The sequence below is a fragment of the Malania oleifera genome, chromosome 1 (assembly GCF_029873635.1).
Source record: "Malania oleifera isolate guangnan ecotype guangnan chromosome 1, ASM2987363v1, whole genome shotgun sequence".
In the NCBI taxonomy this organism is placed as follows: Eukaryota; Viridiplantae; Streptophyta; class Magnoliopsida; order Santalales; family Ximeniaceae; genus Malania; species Malania oleifera.
In genome coordinates, this window is record NC_080417.1 from 89,164,377 (window position 1) to 89,191,603 (window position 27,227).

Here is a 27,227-nt window from a genome sequence, read left to right on the forward strand (position 1 = left end):
CTCGAAGACTTTGCTTGTAAATATAACCTCGAGGGCTTATTGAGTAAGATAAGTGCCCAGTAGTTGTAATGGTATTAGAGTAGAGGAAAGGTACATGTATGGGCGTATAATCTTTCCAATCCTCGGGAACTTTCACTATAAAAATTGGTTTTGTTTGTGTGATTACAGTCTATATGTGACTTGCCTATTGTAGCTGATTAATAGATGAGTTTATTTTGTGTTTATATATATATATATATATATATATATATATATATATATATATATATATTAAAACTCTTCTGCCACGCACTGTTATAGTTTATTTCTTCCTTACTAAGAGGTGTCTCACCCTAAGGAATTATTGACTTTTCAGATCCTTCATGTGATTGAGCTTAGAAAGCTTAGGGGCAGGGCTAAGAGTTTTGGGTATATTTTGGGTGGTAGTAAGAACTTAAATATGTATAATTATGTTTTAGAATTTCTAGTTATGTAATATATGTGGATAGATACTCCTTTTTGGGTTGTATATAGTACTCTGGTATTTTATTTTAGGTTGTTCTTTATTTTTTCCATTATGTGAATGGTATCAGAGATGGTGATTGGTCTCATCACACCCCAGGCCCCACCTGGTAGATTTGAGGCGTGACATTAAGTTTGAATGTCCATTAAAAAGAATGAGTGCAAAAATCAAACAAGTTTGGAGAATAAAAGAAACATCTCTTGTTAAACCATCCGGACCCAAGAAAGTATGGGTACCAAGATGAAAGTCTAGTTCATAAAACAAGGACTTCATAATAGGCATTCTCTTATTAGGAATTAAGAAAGCTAAAATTATGCTAAAATGAATGGATTAGTAATGAATCGACAACCTATAGAGTTTAATTTAGCTAATCCTAAAAGAGATAAAGTGATAATTATAATTGTGCTTTGATAATAGACATGCTTAACTCATAAAATATTAATAGATATGTCGACTATATTAGAGACCTTAAAGATCTAATGCATAAACTAAAAGTCTATCTTGACTATGCATATCATGATAAAGGATTCACTATATCGGCTATAGATAAAGGAATGAGGTAGTTTGACCCAGAAAATTCATCTCTCATGGACAAAAATAGGTGACCTTAGTTGAATTGTCTACGATAATCCATGAATACTTAAGGTTAAGATTTTTTAAGAGCACAACATATGTTGTTATTTGCTCATACATGAGATTTAGAAGATCAAACTAAAAGAGACCTAGTTGATTGATCAATCACTGACGAAGCTCACAAAGTGAAAAATCTAAAATACAGGTGATTGAAGTATTGCAAGTGCATTGAAATTATTCTATACTCACAGCATATGGCTGATTCAAGAAGAAAATTCTCCTTGTTCAATCTATGAAAAATTATTTAATAATACAAGGATATTGAACAAGTTGAAATGGGGCATAAGGATAAATTTTTTAGCTTATTAATGCTTATCATATTGAAACAAATGAAAATGATATTATTGGCCACAATCAAAGGATGAATTATACAAGGCTTAACTTAGAAAGTATTGAGATTTTGAAAGCCAAATGAATTTTTGGTATTCATATGCAAAAAGAATAAAATAAAATAAAATATGAAATCAAAAGAAAGAAAATCTAAAGCAAATTGAGCTTATTGCATAAGTATTTTGAATAAGGAACAAGGATAAGTGTTTGAAGAAAACAGGATCAGGCTCATCAGTCAACTGATTTTTTTTGTGTGCTCATTTGATGTTTCTCTTGCTACTTTGGGATTCTTAATTATCTTCTTAAGCATGATGAGTAGTCATTAATCTTTTTTATGCTAATTGTATATGCTTATTGATGACTTTCTCATTTTGATTGATACAATGTAATAAGGAGGAGATGTGTTAAGTAAAAACAATAAAATCTGAGCATGAATATTTAATTCATACCATATGAAATATGACTCTAAGAATGAATCTTTGAAATATGATTAAAGCATGCAAAGCATGAGCATGAGCATACTAATCTGATGGAACTGCAAATGCATGAATATTTTCTGAAATCAAACACTAAGCTAGGTTGAAATGTTTGACACTATTTTTTTTTATTTTTTTGTGCATAGCTATTTTATTTGTATCCCTTGAACATCTTAGTTCACATGATGATTTTATATTATATTATATATCTTTTGCGTGCTAGATGATGGATAACCATATTATGATTGAAATATATGGTGGTTTATGGACCTTGTTATTACAATCTAAATGTGAAATTTGTTTTGGTCCTTAATACCTTTGCATAATATTTCTTTCAGTTTATCCTTTTCTTGATATAAAAAAAGGGGAGAAAATTTTTGCAAAAATTGAATCTGAGCATGAGCATGGCATGATAAGTTTTAAAGCATGATTGATAATGATGATAGTTCCACATGATATTTACACTCATACTATTCATGGATACATAGTTTATACTTCATGAATGAAAGTCTGAATTTATTAAATATGAAATACATTTCATTCAGGGGGAGTTAGATTTGTTAAAAGTGATATCATGATTTATGTTCATTATTAAAAATTAGTGAAAATTATGATATACAATCTTTTGTATTTTCTCATGCTATTTTGGGACTTATTGCAAATCTTTTTATGCATGATAAATGCAAAATTTTTGTTTTGGGCCTTCACTAGATCTATACTTCTACTTATGGTTGCTCATTGCTTATATATTTTTCTTGATATCTTACTTTTTTTATTGATATCAAAAGGGAGAGAAGTTTTAGGCGAAAACTGAGCATGACACTACATACCTAAGCATGTATATTGGCTCAACTTTGAAAGTATTTGATCTTGATATATGAGCATGATATTGAAATTAATATTGAAATTGATCTTGATATTGCAAATATTGTTAAGTTGATGCTTATTGTAAAGAGGAGCCTTTTTAAGGCTTACTCATTTTTTACTCATTATTTGTCATTATCAAAGAGGGGGAGATTGTTGGTCTTACAAGGTTTAAAATCTTGTTTTGATAATAACAAATCAGTGGAGCTTAACATATTTGGTTAAATAATGATATTTCATGACTCAAGTATGTGAATACAAGGTCAGTGCTCACAAAGATTATTGAAAGCTAATACTCCAAAGAAAGATGATCAAATGAAAATTAAAGAGCATTAAAGCATAGATTCAAAGATGATCTAATAAATATTGAAGTATATTGAAGCATGAAGTTGTAGGTGAAACTTAAAGCCAAATTCAAAATGAAGAAATGGAAGCTACACAAGAAGACTTACTGCTTAGAGTGCTTAAGTTTAAGAAGTCTCATGTAAGTATTTCATTCGATTTCAATATGGAAACATGAAACTCTTGGGTTAATTACTTGGACCTAGATACCTTTTAAAATACTTGAAAAATATTTTTATACGGTCAAAAGTTATTTCAAAAAGGTTTAAATTATTTTTTGAATGAAAAGCATCAAAACAAGGTTCTTCAAATTACATTCTTTTTCTACATCTGTATTGATGAGCCTTTTTCTCTATCCAACACTCCTTATTTTAAAGAGTGTTCAACATGAAAGTTGTGGCATTTTCTCTTATCTTTCTGTTGATATCAACATTGATAAAATTGAAGTTGTATAGTGAAAGTTATACCCAAAATACTGAAAGATAGTCGAAGCTGTCGGCATCCCAAGCGACTAACATAATTTGTCCAAGCGACTGACATAATTTGTCCAAGCGACTGAACAACGACCCGAGAAGACCTAGGTGACTGACTCAGTGTTTCCAGTCGACTGACTCCTTGCTGAATTTTAATTCTCTATGTTTTTAACTATCCAGGAGATCGACTCTCTCTTTCTAGTCAACTGACTCTTCGAGATTTCAAATTTTAAAAATAACGAGAAGTTTCCAAATTTGATTTTTTGAATACTAAACATTATGAAAATTTGGGAAACACTCCAAGTCACTTGGGGAACATGAAATGCACTTTATAAACTCTATAAATACCCCTTAAACCCAAGGATTTCAAAACACCAAGGAATACAAGTAGCAATCAAGATATATTGCAAATACTTCTCAAAAGCTCTCTCTTGCTCAAACTCTTGCTGAAGTTTCTACTGAAAATTTGCTGATTTAAATCCATGGTTCTTTGAGTTTCTACTAAGATTTTCCAAATCTAAAGAACCTCGATGATATTATCTTGAGCTTCATTCTTTCTATATTGATTTCTATTGAAGTATATTGTGCTAATCAATTGTACTAATTAGTTCTTGTAGAGAGTGTCATAGTACACCATTTGTTTTTTGTTTTTGTGACGATTCAGGATTGTTGGATCGTTGGATTTGCAAGAAGAGGAATTCTTGTGTAATCGAGCGTGGGATAGCACTTGGAGAGGAGGGCTCTATCCTATTGAAGGAGTGTTGTAAAAGTTTGCTCCGCCCGTAAAGGAGTGGTATAGTGGAATCCTTAGGTGTGGTTCCTAAGGCGAGGACGTAGGCGGATATAGTCGAACCTTGTAAAAACTCGGTCTCACTCGCTTCCCTACTCTCTTTAATTTTCCATTCATATTAACTACGTGGTTGATTGTTTATTTTTCAGTTTATATACACTGCGGGGTTTAGAAATAAACAAAGCTAAAAATTAATTTGATATTGGGATTGCGAAAATCGAAAGGGAATATGTTGGTTGATCAAATCTTATTGCCAAAACCATAAAGGGAGTACGTTGGTTGATTAACACCCAAGACTCAAAAATCATTAAAATAAATCAACAACAATCTTTAATCTTGAAAGTGATTGGTTTGAAATCCGAGTTTTGGAAAAGTGGATGGAAATTTCTATTGTGTTTCATATTGAAAAATCAAGTGTATCGTGTGTATTAATAACAGGGTTTTTGTCAACTACATACATAAAAGTTGAATCTTAGAATCATTGTTGAGATTGTGTTATTATTTCATATTGTGAATCTTATCTTGGTTACATTGCTTGGATTGGTTTGTTGGATAATTGCTGAAAGATTTCTTGACTAATCCATAAAGCATTCAAAGTAAGCATACTCATTCATTAAAGTTGATAGCTAATTTAATCTTCTGTTGTACTTATTATTGATAATCAATCTTACATGTGTAATTGTTAAAGCTAAAGAGGATTGAGAAAGAGTTTATTAAAAAGGATTTAAAGAAAATTTTAAAATCCCAATTCACCCCCCCCCCCCTTTGGGAGTACACATTCCTTTTTCAAGATTAAATTTATATAATGTGACACCCTAATTTTTCATACAATTTTTTTTTAGAAAAAATATATACAATAAACAATAAATCAATCCTCTACCACGTCACAAACTTTGATACCATATCAACATAACCCGACCCAAAGTAGGGTACCGAGTAATCAGACTATCACATTACAAACAAACCTAACAACGAAAGTCAATATTTACAAACCATCCAAAATATAAATAGCCAGAGTTCTATACATCCACACACATTCCAAAAATCCATAACATACTCTAGGGGATTACACAAACACATCCTCAACATAAAACACTTACCATGTATATCAGGGTACTAGCTCCCCTCTATCTCGGAGTTCTATCTCCTAATCTGTTACGGTTCCCTGAAATATTTAAATATTTAGGTGAGACAACTCTCAGTAAGACCAAATAAATTATTTATAGTCTGTGGCACATAAGTTTAGTTATATCATAATACACTCACTTAATGATTATATCTTTTGAGAAAATATCTAGATATGTACTCATAATCATATAATTATAACATAATCTTATAAGCTTTTATACCTTTTCTCATACTCTTACATATGCAACCAATATTTATCAACGAAGTTCCCGATGATAGGGGAGATTACACGCCCATACATGTAACGCCCCTCTGCTCTGATATTGTTTGTAACCATACTTGATTAACTCGGGTGCGACTACAACTGATATTTATCAGGGCATTCACCTTACTCAGTAAGCCCTTAGGCTGAACGTTTTACTTTGCCTTAATTATTTATACCATTAAATTCACACTCTTTCATTTCTCATTTTTCTTTCACAATCTAGCTCATAAGTGTCCTCAGTAACCAATACACATAATGTCTGTAACTCATGGCTTCCCTGAGGATATTCACATCGTCATGCTTCCCCCCATGACCGGGTTATGCGGCCCAAAGGTTGAATATAAACCGTGGTTGGCCTACCCCGTTAGATAAAAATAAGGAATCTATCTATCCATTCATAGTATGATTGGCCTGCCCACTCCTGGTTCAGACGCTAGGTGGCAAAACTACCCTTCTCACTAGCTCAATCGACTATCGCATCACACTCTCCACGAGACCATGTGGTGGCACTTATCACCTCACTAGAAATGGTACCATGCTCTCTATCAACAACAGTCCATCAGGGTTCTCATTTGTACATTTCCATATTCACATTTTAATATTCAAAATTCAGTATTCGCAATTCAGTATATTCGTTTATCCCATCACATCAGTAATATTCTCATCATTTTCTGTTTTATTCTCGTCATTTCAGTACATATTCCATTCTCATAATAGTATATATCTCATTTGATATATTTCAATGAAAACATACCTGTATAACACATTTATCATACATACCTATATAACACATTTATCATTACCGAGTAAAATACACCATTGTTTCACAATTCATCATTTCTCAGTAAAATACACACACACACACACACACATGTGTGTGTGCGTGTATAACAAGACTGGGTTTCTCATATTTTCACATCTGAGTAAAACATTTCCATACTAACATAGTATCATTTCTTAGTACAAAACACATTTCTCAATTTCTAACACTTTCCCAATATAAATTTATTATTTCAAAATTCCTCATGCCACACAATTTTTCACCTAATATTCATATTATAATTATCATAGTGAATATATCATAATCTCATTTTCACATATTTACTCAACCAGTAGTTTCCAAAAAAAATTAACTGTTATAATTTATTCCCCTTACTTGACTTACTGAGAGGCCTGCTAAAATACTCAATCCTATGCCCGCGGCGTTCAAAACTGAAAACCCTGAAATTCACATTTCCCCCAAATCAATCAATTCAATTCCCAGAATAATAATTATTTTAATATTTTCTAGACCCATACACTCTCAATACTAATTAAACTTTAAAAATAATTAACGGATATAATTCCATTTTCTTCACCCTAGCCTTGGAGTGGTGCCTAGGAAAACCAAATTAAAAATTTGCTCGATTAAAATGACGAGGATCGGAGCTAGGACCCTGTGGTGGTGTCCAATTGTCGATTTGGCTAAAGATGTAAGGAAAAATTGAGAAGAGAGTAAGAGTTTACCTTACCCCAGGAGTGGTGCCTACGACGCCCTAATCATGAATCCACTCCTGTTAAAGTGTTGGTGGCCGAGATAAGAACTTAATGGTATATTCAGTTTTCTGATTGGTGCTCGTTCGGTCAAGGAAATCGAGGAGAGAGAGAAGGAGGGATGGAGGAGAGAGAGAGCATAGGGATGTCTTTGGCTTGAATTGAAATCAAAATGTCCTGAAGCATCAAGTGGTTTCAGGATTGATATATAAATTTAATACTTATATTATAATATTTTATACCTTTAACATACATATATATATATATACCTTCAATGGATCTTTCTTAAAACTCTTCTTTGATTTCAATCCTTTACTTCCAACTCCATGACTCATAACATTAACTGAATGTTGTCCTTGTTGTCTAAACCTTACCTCTTCATGAATTAACATACTCATCAATTCATTCACGTTCCACTTTTCCTTAATAGTGTTATAGTGAATCTGAAATGGCTCATATCAAGGAGGCAAAGAATTCGGAATAAACTAAACAAGAAAACTTTCATCAACATTCATACCCAGAGATTTGATAGATTGGTCATTTCAAGGACATGTTCATTCAGCTACCATCAAACTTCACGATGGTAAGTTCAGCCATTAATCTCCCTGCAAGGGATTTGTCTGCTAAACGAAACCAATCTTCCACAACCTTAAAATGTTCCTTTGCACTTTCAATTTGATGAAGTATTGACTTAATATTGTTTGCAATACACATTCGCATAAACATAATGCTTAATCTATTCGATCTTTCCCATAACTTAGACAAAGCTTGCTGCTCTGAACTACTTGTTTCAGTAATAGCAACTGGTTTATCAATTCGCAGTGCTAAGTCAAGATCCAGAACACCAAGGTGAAACTGAATCTATTCCTTCCAGTCAAAGAAATTAGTTCCATTAAAGATTAGAACAGAAGAAGCTAACGAATGAAGTGAAACAGGAACTGACACTGCAATAAAATGATCACAATATTAATGCTTTGAGAAAAACATTTTCATTAGTAAATTTCGTTCAACCTTTGGATTAACTTATGCAATATACTAATATTCAAATTTCATGGTGATTTTCACCCACGTAGACATAATTGATAACCCTTTTAAAGTTTAATTGGTTTGTCACCTTTGGGCATCCATTTCAATCTCACTGTTATTCTATCAATTATCCTGATTAATTTAATGATTACTTGAAAGTTGGTGCATCTTTGGTGCAAAATCATAATTCAATTCAATATTTATAACTTTTCCTAGTAAGATCACTTTGGTGACAACATGCTAACCATATTATAAACATTGATTGATAACTTACTAAGCAAAAATTTGTCCAAATTCAAAGCAAATAATTAATTTCCCACAATGAGAATTTTACTTGCTTACTTCTATGTAAAATCTAGCAACCCATTCATGCATAAATACAATTATTCACCCAATACAAATGGGTCCATAACATTGCCACCATTATCAATTTACTATTTATCAAACATGTGAGTGTCCCATACTTAATCAAACAATAAAATGGTTTGTATGCGTTATATTTGATGGCTCAATTCAGAATTAATGTCCTGTGGAAACCATTGATGGTTTCAGGAAATCCATCGACAGTTTTACTAAAATTTAGAAATCAACTCTTTGTATTTTATTTCGTTGGGTGTTTTAGAAAAATTGTTACCGATTTTGTTCGGGCAACGAGGTCACGATTTCAGAACCTTGATATTCCAATCCAATAAAATCCCAATAAATCCAGCAAATATCATATGAATTTTTCGGAATCAAATGAACAAATATCATGAACACAAACTTTACACGTAAAACAATAACAAGATTGAAAGGTGTAAGCGGAAACAATCTTTATATTGAAAGGAAATTCATGATAATTTCTACCACATGTAAAAATTTATTCTATTTTTCTGTTGTTATTTGTTGAAATAGGATGTTTAATTATTATGATCTTCACATATATTACCTTTATGCAGAAAATTAAAAAAAAAAACCATAAATTAACATACCGAGATCATTCATGATGTAAATCAATCGAGAAGAACACTTGTAGAAATCGTTTCTCTTGCTTTACCTGATCTCTTTCTGTACTTTACCAGATTATATGGGAGAAAGGCTGATGAAAAGAGAATACCGATAAAGAGAGGATAATTTCTTATATTTTTATCATATTATTACACCATTCAGCTACTCCCCAAAAGAGTAGTCATATAGGACCAATCATTAAATCTCATGATATTTTAAAAGTCAATCACCTTAATTTATTAATCCATAAACATGACCATGTTGCCCTTGGACATATATCTCAACATTCATGTGGGACATATTTACACGAATACCCGAGATCCAACCCATATTATATATTGCTACTAATAAGAGTTGTGGATGGTGTAGCCCTATTTGTAATTTCTCCAACGGGTGGTATCTGTCTGTTGAATTGTACTTCTGTGTTGTGTGGGCTGCAGATTAATTATCATGGCGTTTGGGCAGCACCTTCACATCAAAATATTCGTCCAATTGGTTTTTATGAGAAGGGTTAATTCAGTGTGCGCCCTTGAGGTCTAAGGTCGTTTTTAATGTGCTAAAGTTTAAACTAAATAATACTTCTTCTAAAATAATCGTTAGTAACATCTCAATTAGTGTGTAGTAATAGTTTAATGATTTGATTTCAATTTTTTTTTTTTTTTCAAATTTTAGGATATTTTCAATGACCCACTTGAATTATATTGCATTGTATATTCAAATTCTAACATAAATTCAACTATTTTGAGTAAAATTCAATTGGTGAAAAATTAAATAATAAAAAATATCAAAATTAAGAGTGATGTGAATAGTGGAGGATAATTTGATCTTACTTTAAAATTAGGATTGTTCAGCTTAAAAACTATAGGAATATATTTAAAATGACCCTAAATTTGAAGGGACAAAATGAAGCTTGAGCATTTTAATCATGTGCCTTTAGGGGCACTGGCCTGGCCCAATTGAGGATTTGATTGGGCAGAAGACTGCAGGAAAACAAAACACTCATGCACGTGAATCATTCATACAACCAAAGCGACAGCAGGTTACTAATTAGTACAGACAATGAATCAAAGTGGGGTTGAGGAGATTGTCCCACAATATATAATTAATCTCTAACAATGACACCGTGAAGATTTTAAAGATGGAATTGTCATGGGTGGGCCGGGGTCTCCTGCCTCTGCTGTTATGATTTCTTTTTTTCTTTTTCTTTTTTTCTAGCCAGGGATTTATGCTGCCAAAGAACCACCACCTTATTAAATAAGATTCTGGGACCAATAAGCCTGTAATTATATATATATATATATATATATATATATATATATATACAGAGAAATTGATTACGTTGTTAAAACTTCAATGTCTGTCCAGTGTTAAATTTTCAGTCCCAGTTGATGGGGAAGAGCTGGGCTCTTACTTTTAAGATGATAATGATATTTTTATCCTCATAATAATTTAGCTTAGGTTAGAAACTAGTGGCTCGGATCTACATAATTAAAGTAGCATTTGTAAATATAATTATGTAAGAGAAATGTATTGACATCTTGCACATTTCCTTCTTGTCTTAACCAGCGGTACCTAATTAGCTTGAACTCGATGCATATTTGTTAATTTTACCTAACTTCTTCTAACGTTGACTAGTTCTACCATTACCGAGGCTATTCTCACCTTTATAATGAGTGCGTACTCGAGGGAAGGGATTCTGGGCTCTATTCTAGTGGGAGCAAATGCAAGTGAAAGAGAAGGGAAAATATAAAGGGAGGATGATATGGCATGGCCGAGAGAGTGATTAGAGTTCTCCCCCCATGCGAGATTGTTTCATAGAGACAAGGGGATGGGCAATTAAAGGGGCAAAGGGTTGGGACAGTAGCAGGGTGGCATGCACTAGGAAGAGAATGTGCTGCCATGGCGACTGCCTTAGTTTGAGGAGAACTGGAGGAAAGGGGCAAGGTTGAGTTTGCCCCACCCCACACACAAGCCACAAATTCGTCATTCTGGTGCCTTGCACTTGCGCTACGCATGGTCTCATCATAAATAAATTCCCCAAAACACTACATTACAATATAATATCACAATGACCTCCATCCATCAAGGGCGCAACTAGGTCCATATATTACATTTATACTATAAACTCACTCCAAAGTGCTGTGATGCCTTCAATTAGGCCTTCGACATAAAGGGTATAACCAAACAGCAAACAGCATATGCATATTTTGGTATAAAGATGAGCAACAGTTTATTTGGGAAAAAGTTTTCAACTGCAAGGAGCTATCCAAACGTGTACAAAGGCTCAGGATGGGGCACTCATGTTGCCTTCCATCCCACGGGAATGGAACTAAATAAATAATCACAACAGACTAGCCAACCACAACCAAAATACCACGTTACCACAAAGTTCACAACACGTAGCACAAGGCGATGCTCCTTGCCCTTTATTATTTAACCCTCAGCTTTTCCCCGCATTAATTGCAGCATGCACAAAGTCCTCACACCGCGCAAAACCCCCAGATAGAATGTCTGCCAACACACCCATTATGTCAAAAGCCTCCTGAAGATCACTGGCAGACATAATATCCTCGAGCCAAGATAACAACTCCTTCGAGAACCCCACCATCTCCCTCACATTCAACAGTCTCTCTCTCATCATCAACTCCCAACCTTCCAACCTTCCACTCTCATCTTCCCCATCAGATTGCCCGCCGATTCCCTCTGCCCCTGCAGACACATTTGCCAGTTTTTTTACCTTGAAAAAATGTTGCAGTTGCTCGATTAGGCCAGTATAGACTAGCATTGGTTGAATGATGGATAGCAAGTCATCACTGGTCCCAGTTTCTGGGACATGGCTTCTGCTGGCACTGCCTGGTTCTGCTTTTACAGCAGCAGATGGACTGACTGATCCACATGGTGTAGGTTGGCTGTGTGTACGTTGCATATATGCATGATATATCCCACGCTCTAAGAAGGATCTTCGGTGTTGAAGCCAAGACTCGTACGATTCCGAGAGAAGTGAGTTTACCATCATGAACTGAACAGTTTCTTCTGTTCCCGCAGAAGATTGTGGAGTAGATGGTTTGGACTCCGCTGTAGATGAGGATAAATAGGTTGACACAGCCTTGGCCATGGCACTGCGTTGGGATGGATTTCCTTGATCGAGGAGGTGGCGAGCCATCTGGATCATGAATGGGAGAAAACGTGAGTTGCTTTCCCTTCCACCACCTTTGCTATCTGCGCTAAATGATGCACCAGTCGCAAATCGAGCTAGCATCTGCACAAAAGGTATGTACAAACATCAGCCCCAGATATTTAGGCAGGAATGATTTCAGTTATTAACGCACTCATATAAATGCTTAAAAGCATAAGCAGTATTCATATCAGTAGCTTTCACTGTGTTTTGAATGCCATCCAGTGGAGCTTGCCCATTTTATAAATAGTCCTGAAAAACCCAAATGTATAAAAATGAACAAAACACTAAAAGAATAATTTTGTACCAGGACAATGTCGTAGGTCAACAGCCGGAGTCGGCCCCCATCAGCACGTCCAAGAGCATTGAGATTATCCCAGTATAGGTCAACATAACGGATATATTGTGCTATTGGAACGGATGAACCTCTCACAGGAAATAAAGAATTGCAAAGTGTCTCATTGTTTCTTAGGGTAGCCCCCTCCCACTCTTTCTTTGGATTTCTTAGCGCAGCATCCGCTCTTTTAGCCTCTTGATGGCATTGAAAATGTATAATGTTGAAATGGCTGACTGTTGTGTAAACGCATTCTCTAGAAGTTCCTGAAGTGCCAACACCCAGGTTTACCCTTTTGCTGTAAGTGTATACCCCAAGCATGTCGGTGGGCCTCAAACTGTAACCCTCTCGGCACACCATGCATGCCAACCCATCTTCCTCCTCCTCCACATCTTCTAAACCTTCAAGTATTGGCTGAGCAACAACAATTCGCTCACCACCATCTGAAGCAACTTCCCGTCGCATTCCAAGGTCCTAAGAAAGCAAGCTTCAATCAGTCTTAAATCCATGACAAAGCAATGTAAATTATTAATAATGTCACTTTCATAGGTGATTCATCAACATGCTGTTCACTTCAGAGCAATAGAACAGTAGAGGGAAATAAACAAAGGACTACATGCGCCCCTCGCACAGCCCTCTCCACCCAAATAAAAAAACCGGAAAAAGGGAGAAAAATGTTAAAGCCAGTAAATGCTAAAATCAACAATCTTAGTAATCAAAGACTGTTCAATTCCACATTTTCGCACAACATTAAACTGCTAATTCCACATTTTCACACAACATTAAACTGCTAGTTCTAGCAAACACGGTTGTAATAATAGTATTGATAACCAGAACGATAATAATAAAGATAATGGTAATGATGATGTAGAAACCCAGGTTAACAAATTATACAATTATGTAATAATATTTCTTGGAAGTATATAAATATGTAAATAGCAAGAAATGCTCCCATGCCTGCAAATGCATTTAGATGTCACAGAAAGTAAAATTACAAAAAAACAAAAAAATGAACCAACTGAACCAGAATGATAATAATAATAATGATAATGGTGTTGATGATGTAGAAACCCAGATTAACAAATTATAAAATTATGTATTAACAATTATTGGAAGTATATAAATATGTAAATAGCAAGAAATGCTCCTACAATTGCAAATGCATTAGATGTCACAAAAAGTAAAATTGGAAAAATAAAAAATAAAAAATTGAACTAACGATATCTTTTTATCATCCGCACAATATGCATGCACCTAAGAGAAGTTATGGATTGAATAGTCATACGATACCAATGAAATCATAATCAATTTTTAAGCTAGGAGATGTGATTACCACATCAATAAACAGAAGACTGCCAATCAAATGAAAATCTTATAACAGATACTTGTACCTGAAGCAACTTCTCCCTCTTCCTCAAAGCTCGACGCCTCATCTCATCCCTCGTGGCATGCCGCAACCTCTGGACCTTCTCCACCAGGAACCCATCCCCTTTTCCTTCTTTATCAGATAGCGTGTCCAACAAATTTTCAGCCCTTGCCCCAATCTCATTTTCTCCGGGGACTCCCTCCAAAGCATGAAGCAGTGGTAAAATCCCTCCCTCATCTATACAGCTTTGAGTGGCCAAGTGGCCCATCGACAATCCCCTCAGCATAGACAAGATGAGTGGGACGGATGGTAGTTTTAAACCCAACGCCCATTCAGCTCTAGATCTAAAGCCAGCCTGCTCTGCTACTGCAAAACTCTCCCTTAGATGTCTAACTGCAACACTAGTAATACCCTTCTCTAAAATAATGTCCTTCAATCTTCCCCCACAAGAACTGGTCTTGAGTGACTCTGAAACTCTCACAAAATTCTCCAATGCAAGCTGCTGTTTAGCAGCCTGCTGTGCAATCATCTCATCTTCAGGATTTTCTAAATGCAGCTTTAGAAACTGATCAAATTCACCCCAGTTTTGCAAGTACGGGTCAAAATGCTGTACAAGTGCTTCCATTGCTGCAGATTCACCATAGGTCAAATAGGGCAAGATTCTTGCAACCATCTCAGTGTTCCTCTGTTGCTTGTTCGACTTCTTGAGGTCAGAAGGATGGCACAATCTTTCCAGAAACATAAGAACTATTTTCTTGGCCTGTTCACCAGCTCCAGTCTCTTCACTGGTGACTGTAAGAACACTCTGTGTGGTGCTAATATAGTCACTTTCATTTGCTTCCAATGTCAGACTCTCCACAATCAGGAGAATGCCTTCTGCTGGCTCCATGGCATCCACAGAAAAGGCACGCCTTGCCGTTTCAAGAAGTAAACTTAAAGCTCCCAGCCTTAGCAAGGCCCGCCTATTCTCTCTGATCTTGCAGCAGTGCATAAGGAGGTTTAGCACTGCAACCAACTGCTCTTGGTTGGACTTCAAATCATCCCGTAAGCGCTGTGCATTTAAGCTAAAATTCAGACATATATAAATAAAAAAGAGGAATATGCTTCTCGTGCATAACAGAAGGGGCCCAAGTAAACCAGAAAAACAGGCACAGAGAAAACAAATCATGATGACAATAATTTAAAAGAACACTAGCTAAATTCAATGGGGAATGCAGGGGAGGCTGGAGCAGGCAGCCCCCCACCCCAAAAAAAACGCTTCCAACACTTTTCTATTTGCCCTATATTTTTGTAAAGTTGTTGCCAATACTCCGCACCCCCCCCCCCTCCCCACCACCCCAAAAACCCCCTCCCACTAGGGCCCCCATCCCTTCCCCCAAAATGTGTTGCATACATTGTATGCAATGCATGCCCATATGGAATGGGTTTATTTTTTATGGTATAGGTAATTGCTTTATGCCTACAACATCCTAGTTATTAGTAATTTGGTGAGGCTTATAGTTTATGGACATGGTTATTAGTTTCTTTACTTATACTTTTTTAGATTGTACAATGTTAATACATATTTTTATATTAATATAATAATTTTTATGTTTATTTGTAAATTAATTTAACTCCGCCTGTGGTGCACTTAATGTCCTAATTTTTTCACACAGCCGATCCCAAGCCCAGGTAAAGGAGAAGGATTGCGTTAGGTGGCTGACAACCAATGCAAAAATTTGTCATATCACTATGATATGAATCCTTACCGAATATTTGTTAGACTGTCCCCTACAAGCAATGTGTTGCACTTGTACCACATGGGTGTAGCAAAAAGTGGGCAAAGTCATAGCCCCGAAGCGACGCGCCGTGTCGGCACCCGAGTACGGTGTCAAATATGTAAGGGTTCTCGCATCATTCTAAATGTGGGCTGGTAAAGACGCTAGTTCAGAAAACTGGGATTAGATTAGCAACTTGCAATATAGGGACACTTACGAGTAAAAGCATGGAAATTGTGGACACAATGATCAGAAGAAGAACTAATATAATTTGCTTTCAATAAACTAAGTGGGTGGGGAAGAAAGCTAGAGAAATTAATAAATCAAGATTTAAACTTTGATACACTAGAAAAGAAAAACATAAGAATGAAGTAGGAATAATTATAGACAAAAACTTAAAAGATAACGTTGTTGATGTAAATAGAGTAGGGGGTAGAATTATAAAAATCAAGATGGTATTGACAAAAGAAAATAAATATCATTAGTGCTTATGCTTCTCAAGTCAACTTAGCAGAAAATCTTAAGAGACAATTTTGGGAAGATATGGATAATATTATACAATGCATACCAGAGACTGTGAAAATATTTATAGAAGAAGATCTGAATGGACACGTTGGAAAGAATAATAAAAATTATGAGAGGATACATAAAGGATATGGATATGGAGACAAAAGTGAGTCTGGAGAGATGATCTTAGACTTCGCCATGTCATATGATCTAAGTATAATGAATGCTTGCTTAATGAGCCTGGGTAGATGATCTTAGACTTCGCTATATCATATGAATTAAGTACAATGAATACTTGCTTTAAGAAGAGAGAAGAACACTTAATAACATTTAAAAGTGGACAAAATAGAAGTCAAATAGATTTTTTTTAAACTAGGCAGGAAGATCGTTTATCATGTAAGGATTGTAAAGTTATTTCAGGTCAAAGCCTAACCACACAACATAGAATCTTAGTGTTAAATATATGTATTAAAAAATGGAAGAAAAAATGATAAAATAAACCAGTGTAAGAGAACTAGGTGATGGAACCTAAAAGAAGAAAATATAATAAAATTTAAATATCAAAATATCAAAATGTGGATTGGACTATAGAGGATGGGATAGATACAAATACTCTTTGGAGTAGATTAGCTAGCTTTATTAAAACGATAGCAAAAGAAATTTTAGGTGAATCAAGGAGAAGTTTCTCGAATAGCAAAGAAAGTTGGTGGTGGGATAAATATGTACAAAAAACCGTAAAGACAAAAAAAAAAAAAGGGGGGGGGGGGGGCATAAAACATGACAAAAATATAGAAATAGAGATAACTTTGAAAAGTATAAGGAGGCGAGAAAAGATGCAAAAAAGACCGTTAGTGAAGCTAAATACAGATCATTTAATAGTTTTTATGACAGATTAGATACAAAAGAAGGGGAAAGAGATATATTTAAACATGCCAAAAGCTAGAGAAATGAAGAGTAAGGACTTAGAAAATGTAAAATGTATAAAAAGTGAGGATGATATTGTCTTGATTAAGGACGAAAATATTAAAGGAAGATGGATGGCGAAGTTACTTTAGTAAGTTGTTTAATGAAAACTAGATAGAAGGCTTAAACTTAGAATTGTCAAATGAGAAAAATACTAAGAATATGAGATTTATTCACAAAATTAGAGTTAACGAAATTAAGTTTGCACTAAAAAAATGAATAAAGGGAAAGCTATAGGGTCAGATAACATCCCAATTGAAGTTTGAAAATGCTTAGGTGATAATAGAATTATATGGTTAACAAATTTATTTAATACAATTATAAAAACTAAGAAAATGTCAGATGAATGGACGAAAAACACTTTAATACCTATATACAAAAATAAAGGAGATATTCAAAATTGTAATAACTATCGTGGAATTAAACTTATGAGTCATACGATAAAACTATGGGAAAGGGCAGTTGAACAAAAATTAAGGTTAGAAACGAAGGTCTCAGAAAATCAATTTGGTTTTTTGCTTTAGTAATGGACCAACTAACTAAGAGTATTCAAAAGGAGATTCCATGGTGTATGTTGTTTGCAGAAGATATTGTATTAATTGATAAAACTAGGGACGGAGTAAAGGCTGAGTTAAAATTATGGAGAAAAGTTTTGGAATCTAGAGGCTTTAGGATAAGTTGAAATAAGAAAAAATATATGAAATGTAATTTTAATAATGGTAGGAGGAATATTGACGACAAAGTTAAACTGGATGATGAAAAAATAAATAACACTTATAGATTTCGATATCTTGGATCTATTATGCAAGTTGAAGGAGAAATTGAAGATGATGTAATGCATAGAGTTAAACCAGGTTGGATAAAATGGAGAAAGTGCTTCAAGTGTAATCTGTGATCGTAGAATATCCTTAAAATTAGAAGGGAAGTTTTAAAGGATAGCTATAAGACCAGTTATGCTATATGGATCAGAATGTTGAGCAATGAAGAAAGAGAATATCCAAAAAGTAAAAGTTGTCGAGAAGAGAATGCTTAGATGGATGAGTGGTATAACATTGAAAGATGAATTAAGGAACAAATATATTTGGGATAAGTTGGGTGTAGCTCCTATAGAAGATAAGATAAGGGAGGGACAACTCTGATGGTGTGGACACTTGCAACATAAGCCACATAGTGCGCCACTGAGGAAGAGTGAGTTAGTTACTATAGGGGGCAATAAAAGGGGTAGGAGTAGACCTAAAATAACTTGAGAGGAGATAGTAAGGATTTAATATCGTCGAATCTGTCAAAAGAAATGGTCCATGATTACATAAATTGGTGGAAAAGGATTTGTATAGCCAACCCCACCTAGTGGGACTTATGGCTTGGTTTTGTTGTTGTTGTATATGTAAATTAATTTACAAATATTGAATTTGTGTAGTACAATATTATTATATTATGAAAATTAGTGGTAGATTGACTATTGATTTTTTTTTCCCATATAATCATGTGAAATTGTGAATCATATCCTTAGCCTTAGAACCTTGAGGTAGTGTTTGGGAATATGGATTTCAGGGCTTGTAGTTAGATTTGTGCATGGATTTGGAAATAATTGAAGATAATTTATATTACATTTTGTCGAAATTCATACAAATCTAGATACAAATAAAAAACTTAAAATCCATACTCCCAAAAGGATAATTGGGTAATTAAATGACATATAATTGTCATTGCACCAAACTACCATTAAAAATACTTCAATTCTTATTTGTAGTTTTCTTTTCATATTAAGTACCATTAATTAATGTTTGGGAACATAGATTATGGGCATTGCAATTGTTTTTGTGTGGATTTGAATGAAACTCAATGCAATTTCATCTTGCATTTTATTTAAATTCACACAAATTCAAATCCAAGGCCTACAGTCCAAACTGCCAAACATTGGGTTAGTCTATTAATTAAAAATGAAATTTTTTTAAAAAATATTATTAACAAATTATTTATTTATATACTACCCCCACGCGACCCCCCCCCCCCCCCCCCCGGGGCCAAAAAAGAAAAAAAAAAATGCCAAAATTCCTAGATCCACCACTAGCTAAATAAATGAGAAGTCAACGATCAAAAGCCAATAATACAACCAAGCTCACCTTCTAACAAAACACATGCTAAAGGCAACATCTGAATTTGTACATACGCTGTCTTCTTACATTTCTCTTTTTTAACATTAAACTCACACTTAAAACAACAATTCATAAAAAAGTTTGAAAAAAATTTTAACACCTAACTTGTAAGCACCATAAGCAACGAGAAATTTATTGTATTTTTCCAAATTCTGAAATAAAATTGTTGTCTCAACCAAAGTAATCAAATGCGTTAAAAGGGAAAGGAAAAGGAAAGAAAGAAAGAAAGCAGCCTGGTGCACAAGGCTCCCACTAGAGCAAGGTTTGAGAAGGGCTAGATGTATGCAGCCTTAACCCCATTGCATGGAGAAGCTTTTTATGTGGCTACCATGATGCTCCCAATTACAGATGAGCAACCTTGCTATAGCATCAAGGCTCATCCTCTTAAAATATTGCATTTTGACCCTCACACAACTTTGGAGCACAAGAGCCTTTGGTTCACATTGCTGCCATATCATGAGGACAAGGAAGAATTGGGAAGTCATTTAATTCATCAGCAAAAAGTACAAATGTTTTAACTTTGCGTCCAAAATGAGATCTAGTTTATGTTCCTAAACATTTTCATGCAGTTTATTCCAAAATACTATTGAACCAAGGGCTCAAGGCTCATCCTCCTAAAATCAATTCTGCTACATAATCATAATTCGAAGTATAAATGGTAACTATTTTTCATACTTAAATTTATCATCCTTGTTCTAGTTTGGATATATGTTGCTCAAATGACTTTGGAGGATAAAGGACCTTTCCCTTTGGTTCACCTCGCTGTTGTATTATGAGGAGAAGGAAGAATTGGGAAGGTAGTCAATTCATCGATAACATCCAAAATATGATCTAGTTTATGTTCCTATACATTTTCATGCAGTTTATTCCAACATATTATTCAATTTTCCATAGCTTTCCAAATCCACACTAGTTCAGCATTATGACTAATGAAACTCACCCTTAACATGAAGCATTCAACCATTTCAAAAACACAAAAAGACACTGAAAAAAAAAAGATGAGAAATACACATGTTATAATATTTTATAGTTTTGGAGAAACAAAAAATGTTATCAATTTTCAAGACATCTTGAGAAATTAATATGAATTATGAAGTAACACAAACCTGTATCATGTCCAAAATAATTTCCAGTCCACCATACTCTCGGACTGCTCCTGCTATTGCAAATTCAACCTCAGGATCTTGAGATTCTTCTCTATCCTCCTCCAAGTCCTTAATCATGGGCTCAGTAGCTTCACCATCTAATCCCTGCCATACCAGAAGAAAAATATATTTTTATCAGAAGATAACCTTGCTTAGAAAAGGTGATAAAATAAAGGCACAGGCAAAACACAATTAGACAATAGTGGCGCATTTATCTTCTAAACCTAGGAAAAAAATTTACTAAGAAACATTTATTGGGTAGTACATAATACCAAGTTTTAATAAAAAATAAATAAAAACCATCAAATTATCTACACAAGTTTCAGTATCGATGAGCATTATATCCATAAAGCAGCACAATTAAGCAGTATCGGCTAAAAGCCTCAAAAAACAAAATTCAAGAGTATAATTCCTAAGACAAAATTATTCACATGAATACTATTTCAACACATAGTAAACAGAAGGCAAATGCTCAAATTGTAAATGAACTAAGCGATGCCCAACCTGAAGCCGATATGTCACTGTCATCGGTGGACTCTCTCTGGCTGATGAAACTGCATTGGAGGGTAGCAAGGATGCATTAACCATAGTGTTTGAAGATTGAATATTTGACTTCTTCCAAACTTGCTCATAAACTTGGGCAATGCTCAAATCAAGAGAGATGATATTCCCAGCTACTAGCAGCTCCATGCCATAGTCATCTTCAAGAAGACCTAAAAGATCTAATTGATGGCAAATCTTGTTTTTAACATCACGCATCAACGGACCAATCTCAGCACTGGAGTAAGGATTCTTAGTCATTGATCCCCTGATAAACTCTTCTTGCGTGTGCGCTTTGTTCAAAACCAAGAGGTAAACAGACTCTGGTTTTGATGGGCATATCAAATTGCAGAGCTGCTCCAAGATGAACTGCAAATGAATTTGAAATTTCATTGTGGATTTGAAGTTGGGTCAAATTATACCAGCTAACAATAAATAAAAAAAGGGGGGGGGGGGGGGGAAGAAGAGAGTTTGAAAACTACAAAGTAATCTGTACAGCCTTTCAGCAGGGTGGCCCTTTATTTATTATTAAAAAAAAGGGGGGGAAGAAAAAAGACAATGACAACAACAGAAGAGAACTCAGTTGATTGAAACAATAAGAATCATAAATCACGCAGCAAAAATTAAACATGTTTAACAGTGAAAAAAAAAAACCATACTTCAAGAGCTTGATAAAATGTGCAACATACTGTTGATTACAATTACACAACAGGCACAAACAAGTAACCTTGCCATACCAAGGAAGTTCGTCCCTTTCTCTCCTCTCCGTGGAATTGCAGACCGCAAATACAGGCCCGTATGAACTGCCGTTTGTTTTCACTGCTCTCCAGCAGAAGACTATCTAAAAGCTCTTTTAAAAGACGATTACAATCACTTATCAACTTTGTCTTCTGCACTATCAAACCTCGTATGACTATAAATGCCTCAAGAACTTCAGACAGCAGGTCGTCTCGCATAAACCTGACATCAGAACCAAATTGATGAGGAATGGAAAGGTTAAAAAGTCCCTTCTAAATGCACAAGCAAAAAGAAGATTAGAAGAATAAGAAGAGCAACAGTTATACCTGGCCCTAATATTAGGAACCTCCAAAAACTTGCCAAGGAGCTCTATGAGCTTGTGAAGAATAAATCCTTGTGATATGTCAATGTGCAGGCTCCTCTCTAGAGATTCAACATTACCCACTTCCTGAGTAATTAACTTGCATATTGTATTTAGACATCCCCGCACAGTCAAGAACAGACGAGCATCTTCCGAATCTATCATCTTGAAAAGCAAATCAAAGTATTCTGCAGCACTTTCACCAGCAGAAAGAGTAGCTGGTAACAAATCCATGAGTAAGTTCAACAACCTAAATCGCCTTGATGAACTTTGGCCACAAAGCAAACTAATCAGCATGCACATCTCAGATCTTATAGATGGAGAACAAGCACTCAGTACAAGTTCCGTAACCCATGAACCAAGCTCAAATGTTGATAGCTCGCTCTTGGCTGTCTTGCAAGCACGGCGCTTCCACCTCAATGCATATTTGAGATCTAGGTAATCGTATCTTTGAGGTCGTGATCTCTGGCTGGCAACTTTGACTGCCTGAGAGACCTTGTACTGTCTCCGCACAAAATCAAGATAAGTTGCTCCTTTCTCCCATTCTGAATAACTCAGCAACTGCATATCTTGAGTCTTATGAGAACTATCCCAATTTTTCCCCGGTGAATCTGCCATCAACTTACTATTACTGACAAGACCACTCAAAGATCCAGTTGAGTTTTCATCCTTCATCTGTGAAACAGAAGCAGATTTTCCCAATCCTTGCTCTTTGTCTGCAGCATCAGGTTTTGGAGGAGTACATGCCTGAGATATGATCCTCAGGCAAGGAAGGATAACATGCTCAGAAATGGCAGGATGTTTGGCACCCAATTTGATGGAAGAAAATAACAACTGGAAAACAACACGCAATCTTGACTCCCAAAATTCATCTGCCAATGAACACACTTCTGAAAGCAGTAACAACTCCTCACGAGTGGCCAGAGCAATGTCCATTGAGCGATGGTGTTCAAGGCAATATGATACTTTCTTCTGTATTAAACTGTTCAATTCAGTAACTGCATTCACATCACCCTCAGAGAAAGCACAGAGAGCAGCCCTAGCTTGAATGCGGGCTGTTTTTGGACCTTGATGAATATTATTTTCAAACAACTCAGACAAGATTCCAGCAGCAACAAGCTGCTTCTTAGAATTTGAATGTTTTGATAGCACCTGCAATATCTCAAGGCATTGAGTTACAAACATAGTTGCACATCCATAGCAGCTATTGGGAGACCTAGAAACTACACATCTTGATGAGGCCACAGTTTTATCAGAGTGTTTCAGATGCAGGTAATTCATCAGAACTCGACGAAGCCCTTGCAGAGTCTGAACACTTTTGCTGACAGAATCAAAAGCTGCTTTGCACTTCTCACCATAAAGGACACCAAGAAGAGCAATTTTACGGTTAATCTTACATGAAGGTCCAGGCAATGAAACCATCATTTGCTGGACAGAATCCTTCTGCTGCGAGTCCATTTCATTCTCACCAATGCTTGATACGATCTTAAGCAATGGTTTTTTGAAGCCCAAAAGTTGCTGATATCTCCTATGAGCATTTTCTGATTCAGATTCTATAGCTGTCAATCCCCTTTTCATATCTTCGTCATTCTCCATGTTATCAAATGTAAAACTTGGTTTAGCCATGAAATTAAATTCAAACCGACCATATTTGCTATATCCACACTCATTGCAAAGGAAAGAATCCAAATTCTCATAATTAATGTTGCGGCATTGTCTGCATTGATATGCATTCTCATGGCAATTGCTACAAATCCCATGCTTCTCAGTGACTGGTCGACTGCAGCGTGGGCACTGCAACGGTTCGAGAGATAAAGCTTGAAGATTCTCATAGAAAGAATCCAGCTCAATCATGAAGTTGCAGGCAGTGATTGGAATAGGGAAATCTACTTTTAACTCTGTCTGAATGAAAGCAAGGTGACAACTCTTAGCACGCTTCCACAAGGACCAATTATTTTTCAATTCTGACAAGTCAGCCACAGGCCTATTGTTGTAATACAGGTTCAGAACTTTCACTGATTTGGACTTGCGAACATCATGAACATTCATGGTCACACTCTGGATAGTATAGCTCCCACTGCATTTTACTATGATGCGGTTATCAGTAAACCTTGTCTCAGACTTTAGACTTTCTAGTTTCATTCTGCTGTAGGGCACCTCAGGTGAGCTACAGGCAACACAAGGTTCACTCTCAAGATAATACCCATCAAACTCCACCAGACCACTTAGAGTATTGTAAATGCGGGAATTGGGATGGTTAGCTAAGAGCTCATTTTGCACATGTAGTGCCTCAAAGATGCTCCTAACCACATCAGGGGTCAAGCAACGGTCCAAAATTTCGGAACTTTGTTGCTTTGAACTGATATCAGAAATCTTTCCTAGCAACCAGGACACTAGTTCAGTGTACTCAACTATGTTCTGACCATACAATGGCAGACATTTTACCTTCTGCAAGACAGCGACTAACATGGTTTCCTTGAAAGATGGCTTTCCATGATGCCAGGCACCACAAAGAACACATTTGGCTTCCACACGGACAGAGGTTGAATTCCATTCCAGCAAAAAGCTGTCAATGAATTGCCTCAAGACATCACCTCCCTTGTCGGCAAAGATATCCACCACTGACTCCATATCCAAGGATGATTTATCCAAACCTGTGTCAGTTCCATCTTCACCTTTCTTCTTCTTCTTTGAATCCAAAGACTCTGCACCAGATTTGTTTGAACTTGTTCCAGAGTCTCCTGCTTCAGCTTTCTGCAAAAAAGAATGGTTCATGTCCTTACCTGCATAGAAGGCCAAGTTTAAAAGTCTAAGTGTCTGAATAGCAGACTCTTCCCCAAAATAGAACACTCCATTCAGCAGGAAGGGCAAAACATCTCCATGCCTCAAACAATATTTCTGCCAGTTCCGAGGCCGTGCAGCTGCTACTTCAGCCATAGTCGACAAACACTTTACAATCTTAACACCCCTTTCATAAGGTGTGGGATTCTGAATTCCTCCAGACTTGCTTACATGCTTGTAAAGTTTACTAACCTCACTCGAGAATTGCCAAGAGTCTCGAACACTGTAGTAGTGTGTTTTGCTTCCACAGAGATGCAGGAAAAGCCTCCTTGCATACCTTCTTACAAATGTTGTGTGAGGATTATTGATATAACTGCAGAGAACATCCTGATATCCATCTAGCTTCAAATCCTTCCCAGATGGAACCTTGTATATCTTTTCTTTATCCCCAGTCTTATCATGCTTTTCCGGCCTAACCAAACTGTAAAGCAACCGGAAAGCATTCTCTAACAACAGCCTATGGTAGTCAATGAAAATATCTGCACGATGGGCCCTTGTATATGAATCTGAAAAAAACGGAGAGAAATTACCCGCCGGTAGCTCTCTTCGTACTGTTAGTAGTGATCCGCATCCCGACCCAGAGCTCGAACCATGAGTAGTTTCATAATTAACAGTAGGGGACTTAAAAACATGAACTAGTTGCTGCAGAATATCCATCAAATAATTAACAAAAGGCTGCATTCTAAGAGAACTGCATGCTCGAAGCAGCTGGGATGCAAAGTCATTTTTTCCCTGATCATCAAAGGAAGATTGAGAAGCACCTGAAGCAGAGGATGAGATCTGGAGAACGCTTTTATCATGTATATCTGCAGTCCCACTTGATTTGGACATTGAACTATCACTACCAGGCTGGTGCCAGTTCCGCAGCATCAATGTGAAGAACATGAAGACGAGGATTGTAACTTCTCCAAAAGAAGAACGGGTTCTGGCTATAAAAGATCTGTTGAGATTAATCTCATCCAAAAACCATTTAATTAATTTTTCTAAATCTATGCTTTCTGGCTTTGAGTTGTCTATAAAAGGTCCACCCACAGCAGATGATAATTTGTAAAAGAGCTGCATAACAGGGATAGCTCGAACCCCAGAGGTTGTCTCCATCCATCCTCTCATATGTTCGAGGAGCTCAGCAAGAAGCAGAGAATTTACTGCCCGTTTTGATGCAGATATTGAAACAGGGTCACTCACAGCAGCAGAAAACTCTCCAGATTCATTAGGCTCCAACACATGAATTGATGGAGTAGAAGTCTGACCACTTGTATCTCCTGTCCCATGTAGCAAGCTTGCCTCACTTGAGCCATCAGTTGAGAAGTGAATTTCATTGCCATCTCCACCAATTGATTCCACTTCAATTGGAATTGCTGACATAGGATGATCTCTAGAATGTGGTGGGGGAAGTCGGTCAGCATCTAGTACTTCATAGCAAGTCTCACATAAATCAAAATCAGGGCAAACAGTACAATGCCATCTCCGTCTAACTATAGGAACAGTGGAGCAACCATCACAACAGTATTGAACAGATGAAGTGATAGAGTCTTCTTCAATCATGACCTGGTTATTCCCACCAGCAGGATCAGATGGCCCTGCAGCAGGCACTGCATTCTCTACATCATCCGTAACTAACATGGTTTGCTTTGGAAATGGAACCTGTAGCAGTCTTGAAGATATGGCCAAGCTGAAACATGATAAAAAAAAACACGTAAAAAACTGCATAACATAAACAAGAAAATACAGCAGAAAGGAAAATAACTACCTGCTGGAAGTCTGAATAGCCTCATTGGGAGAAAATATAAGTTTCTTCAGTAGTACAACAGCAGGTGCAACAGAATGTGCCCCTGTATCTTTTCCATGTAACGCCAAACACTCAGCATAACAATAAATAAGCTCCACAGAAGAAACAACAATGTTGTTCATTGTTTGTGTGTCAGGCTGCTCGATGTCCAAGATTCCCCATAAAACTTGCATTAGTCCGTCGACCACTTCAGAACCTGCCTCACA

The 27,227-nt window shown here is 35.9% G+C and overlaps 1 protein-coding gene across 2 annotated transcripts in view; it reads right to left on the minus strand.

The window, feature by feature from the left end:
* Positions 1 to 11,431: 11,431 nt before the first annotated feature.
* Positions 11,432 to 27,227, minus strand: part of LOC131155052 (auxin transport protein BIG) — a 46,123-nt gene continuing 30,327 nt past the window's right edge. For both annotated transcript variants that reach the window (XM_058107964.1, XM_058107971.1), the window contains exons 7-14: positions 26,983 to 27,217; positions 22,357 to 26,904; positions 22,030 to 22,252; positions 21,257 to 21,661; positions 20,714 to 20,857; positions 14,250 to 15,275; positions 12,832 to 13,332; positions 11,432 to 12,608 (exon numbers count right to left, since the gene is read on the minus strand). In XM_058107964.1, coding sequence (XP_057963947.1) covers positions 11,790 to 12,608; positions 12,832 to 13,332; positions 14,250 to 15,275; positions 20,714 to 20,857; positions 21,257 to 21,661; positions 22,030 to 22,252; positions 22,357 to 26,904; positions 26,983 to 27,217 — 7,901 coding nt within the window. In that variant the 3' untranslated portion in view covers positions 11,432 to 11,789. The remainder of the gene's footprint in view (positions 12,609 to 12,831; positions 13,333 to 14,249; positions 15,276 to 20,713; positions 20,858 to 21,256; positions 21,662 to 22,029; positions 22,253 to 22,356; positions 26,905 to 26,982; positions 27,218 to 27,227) is intronic.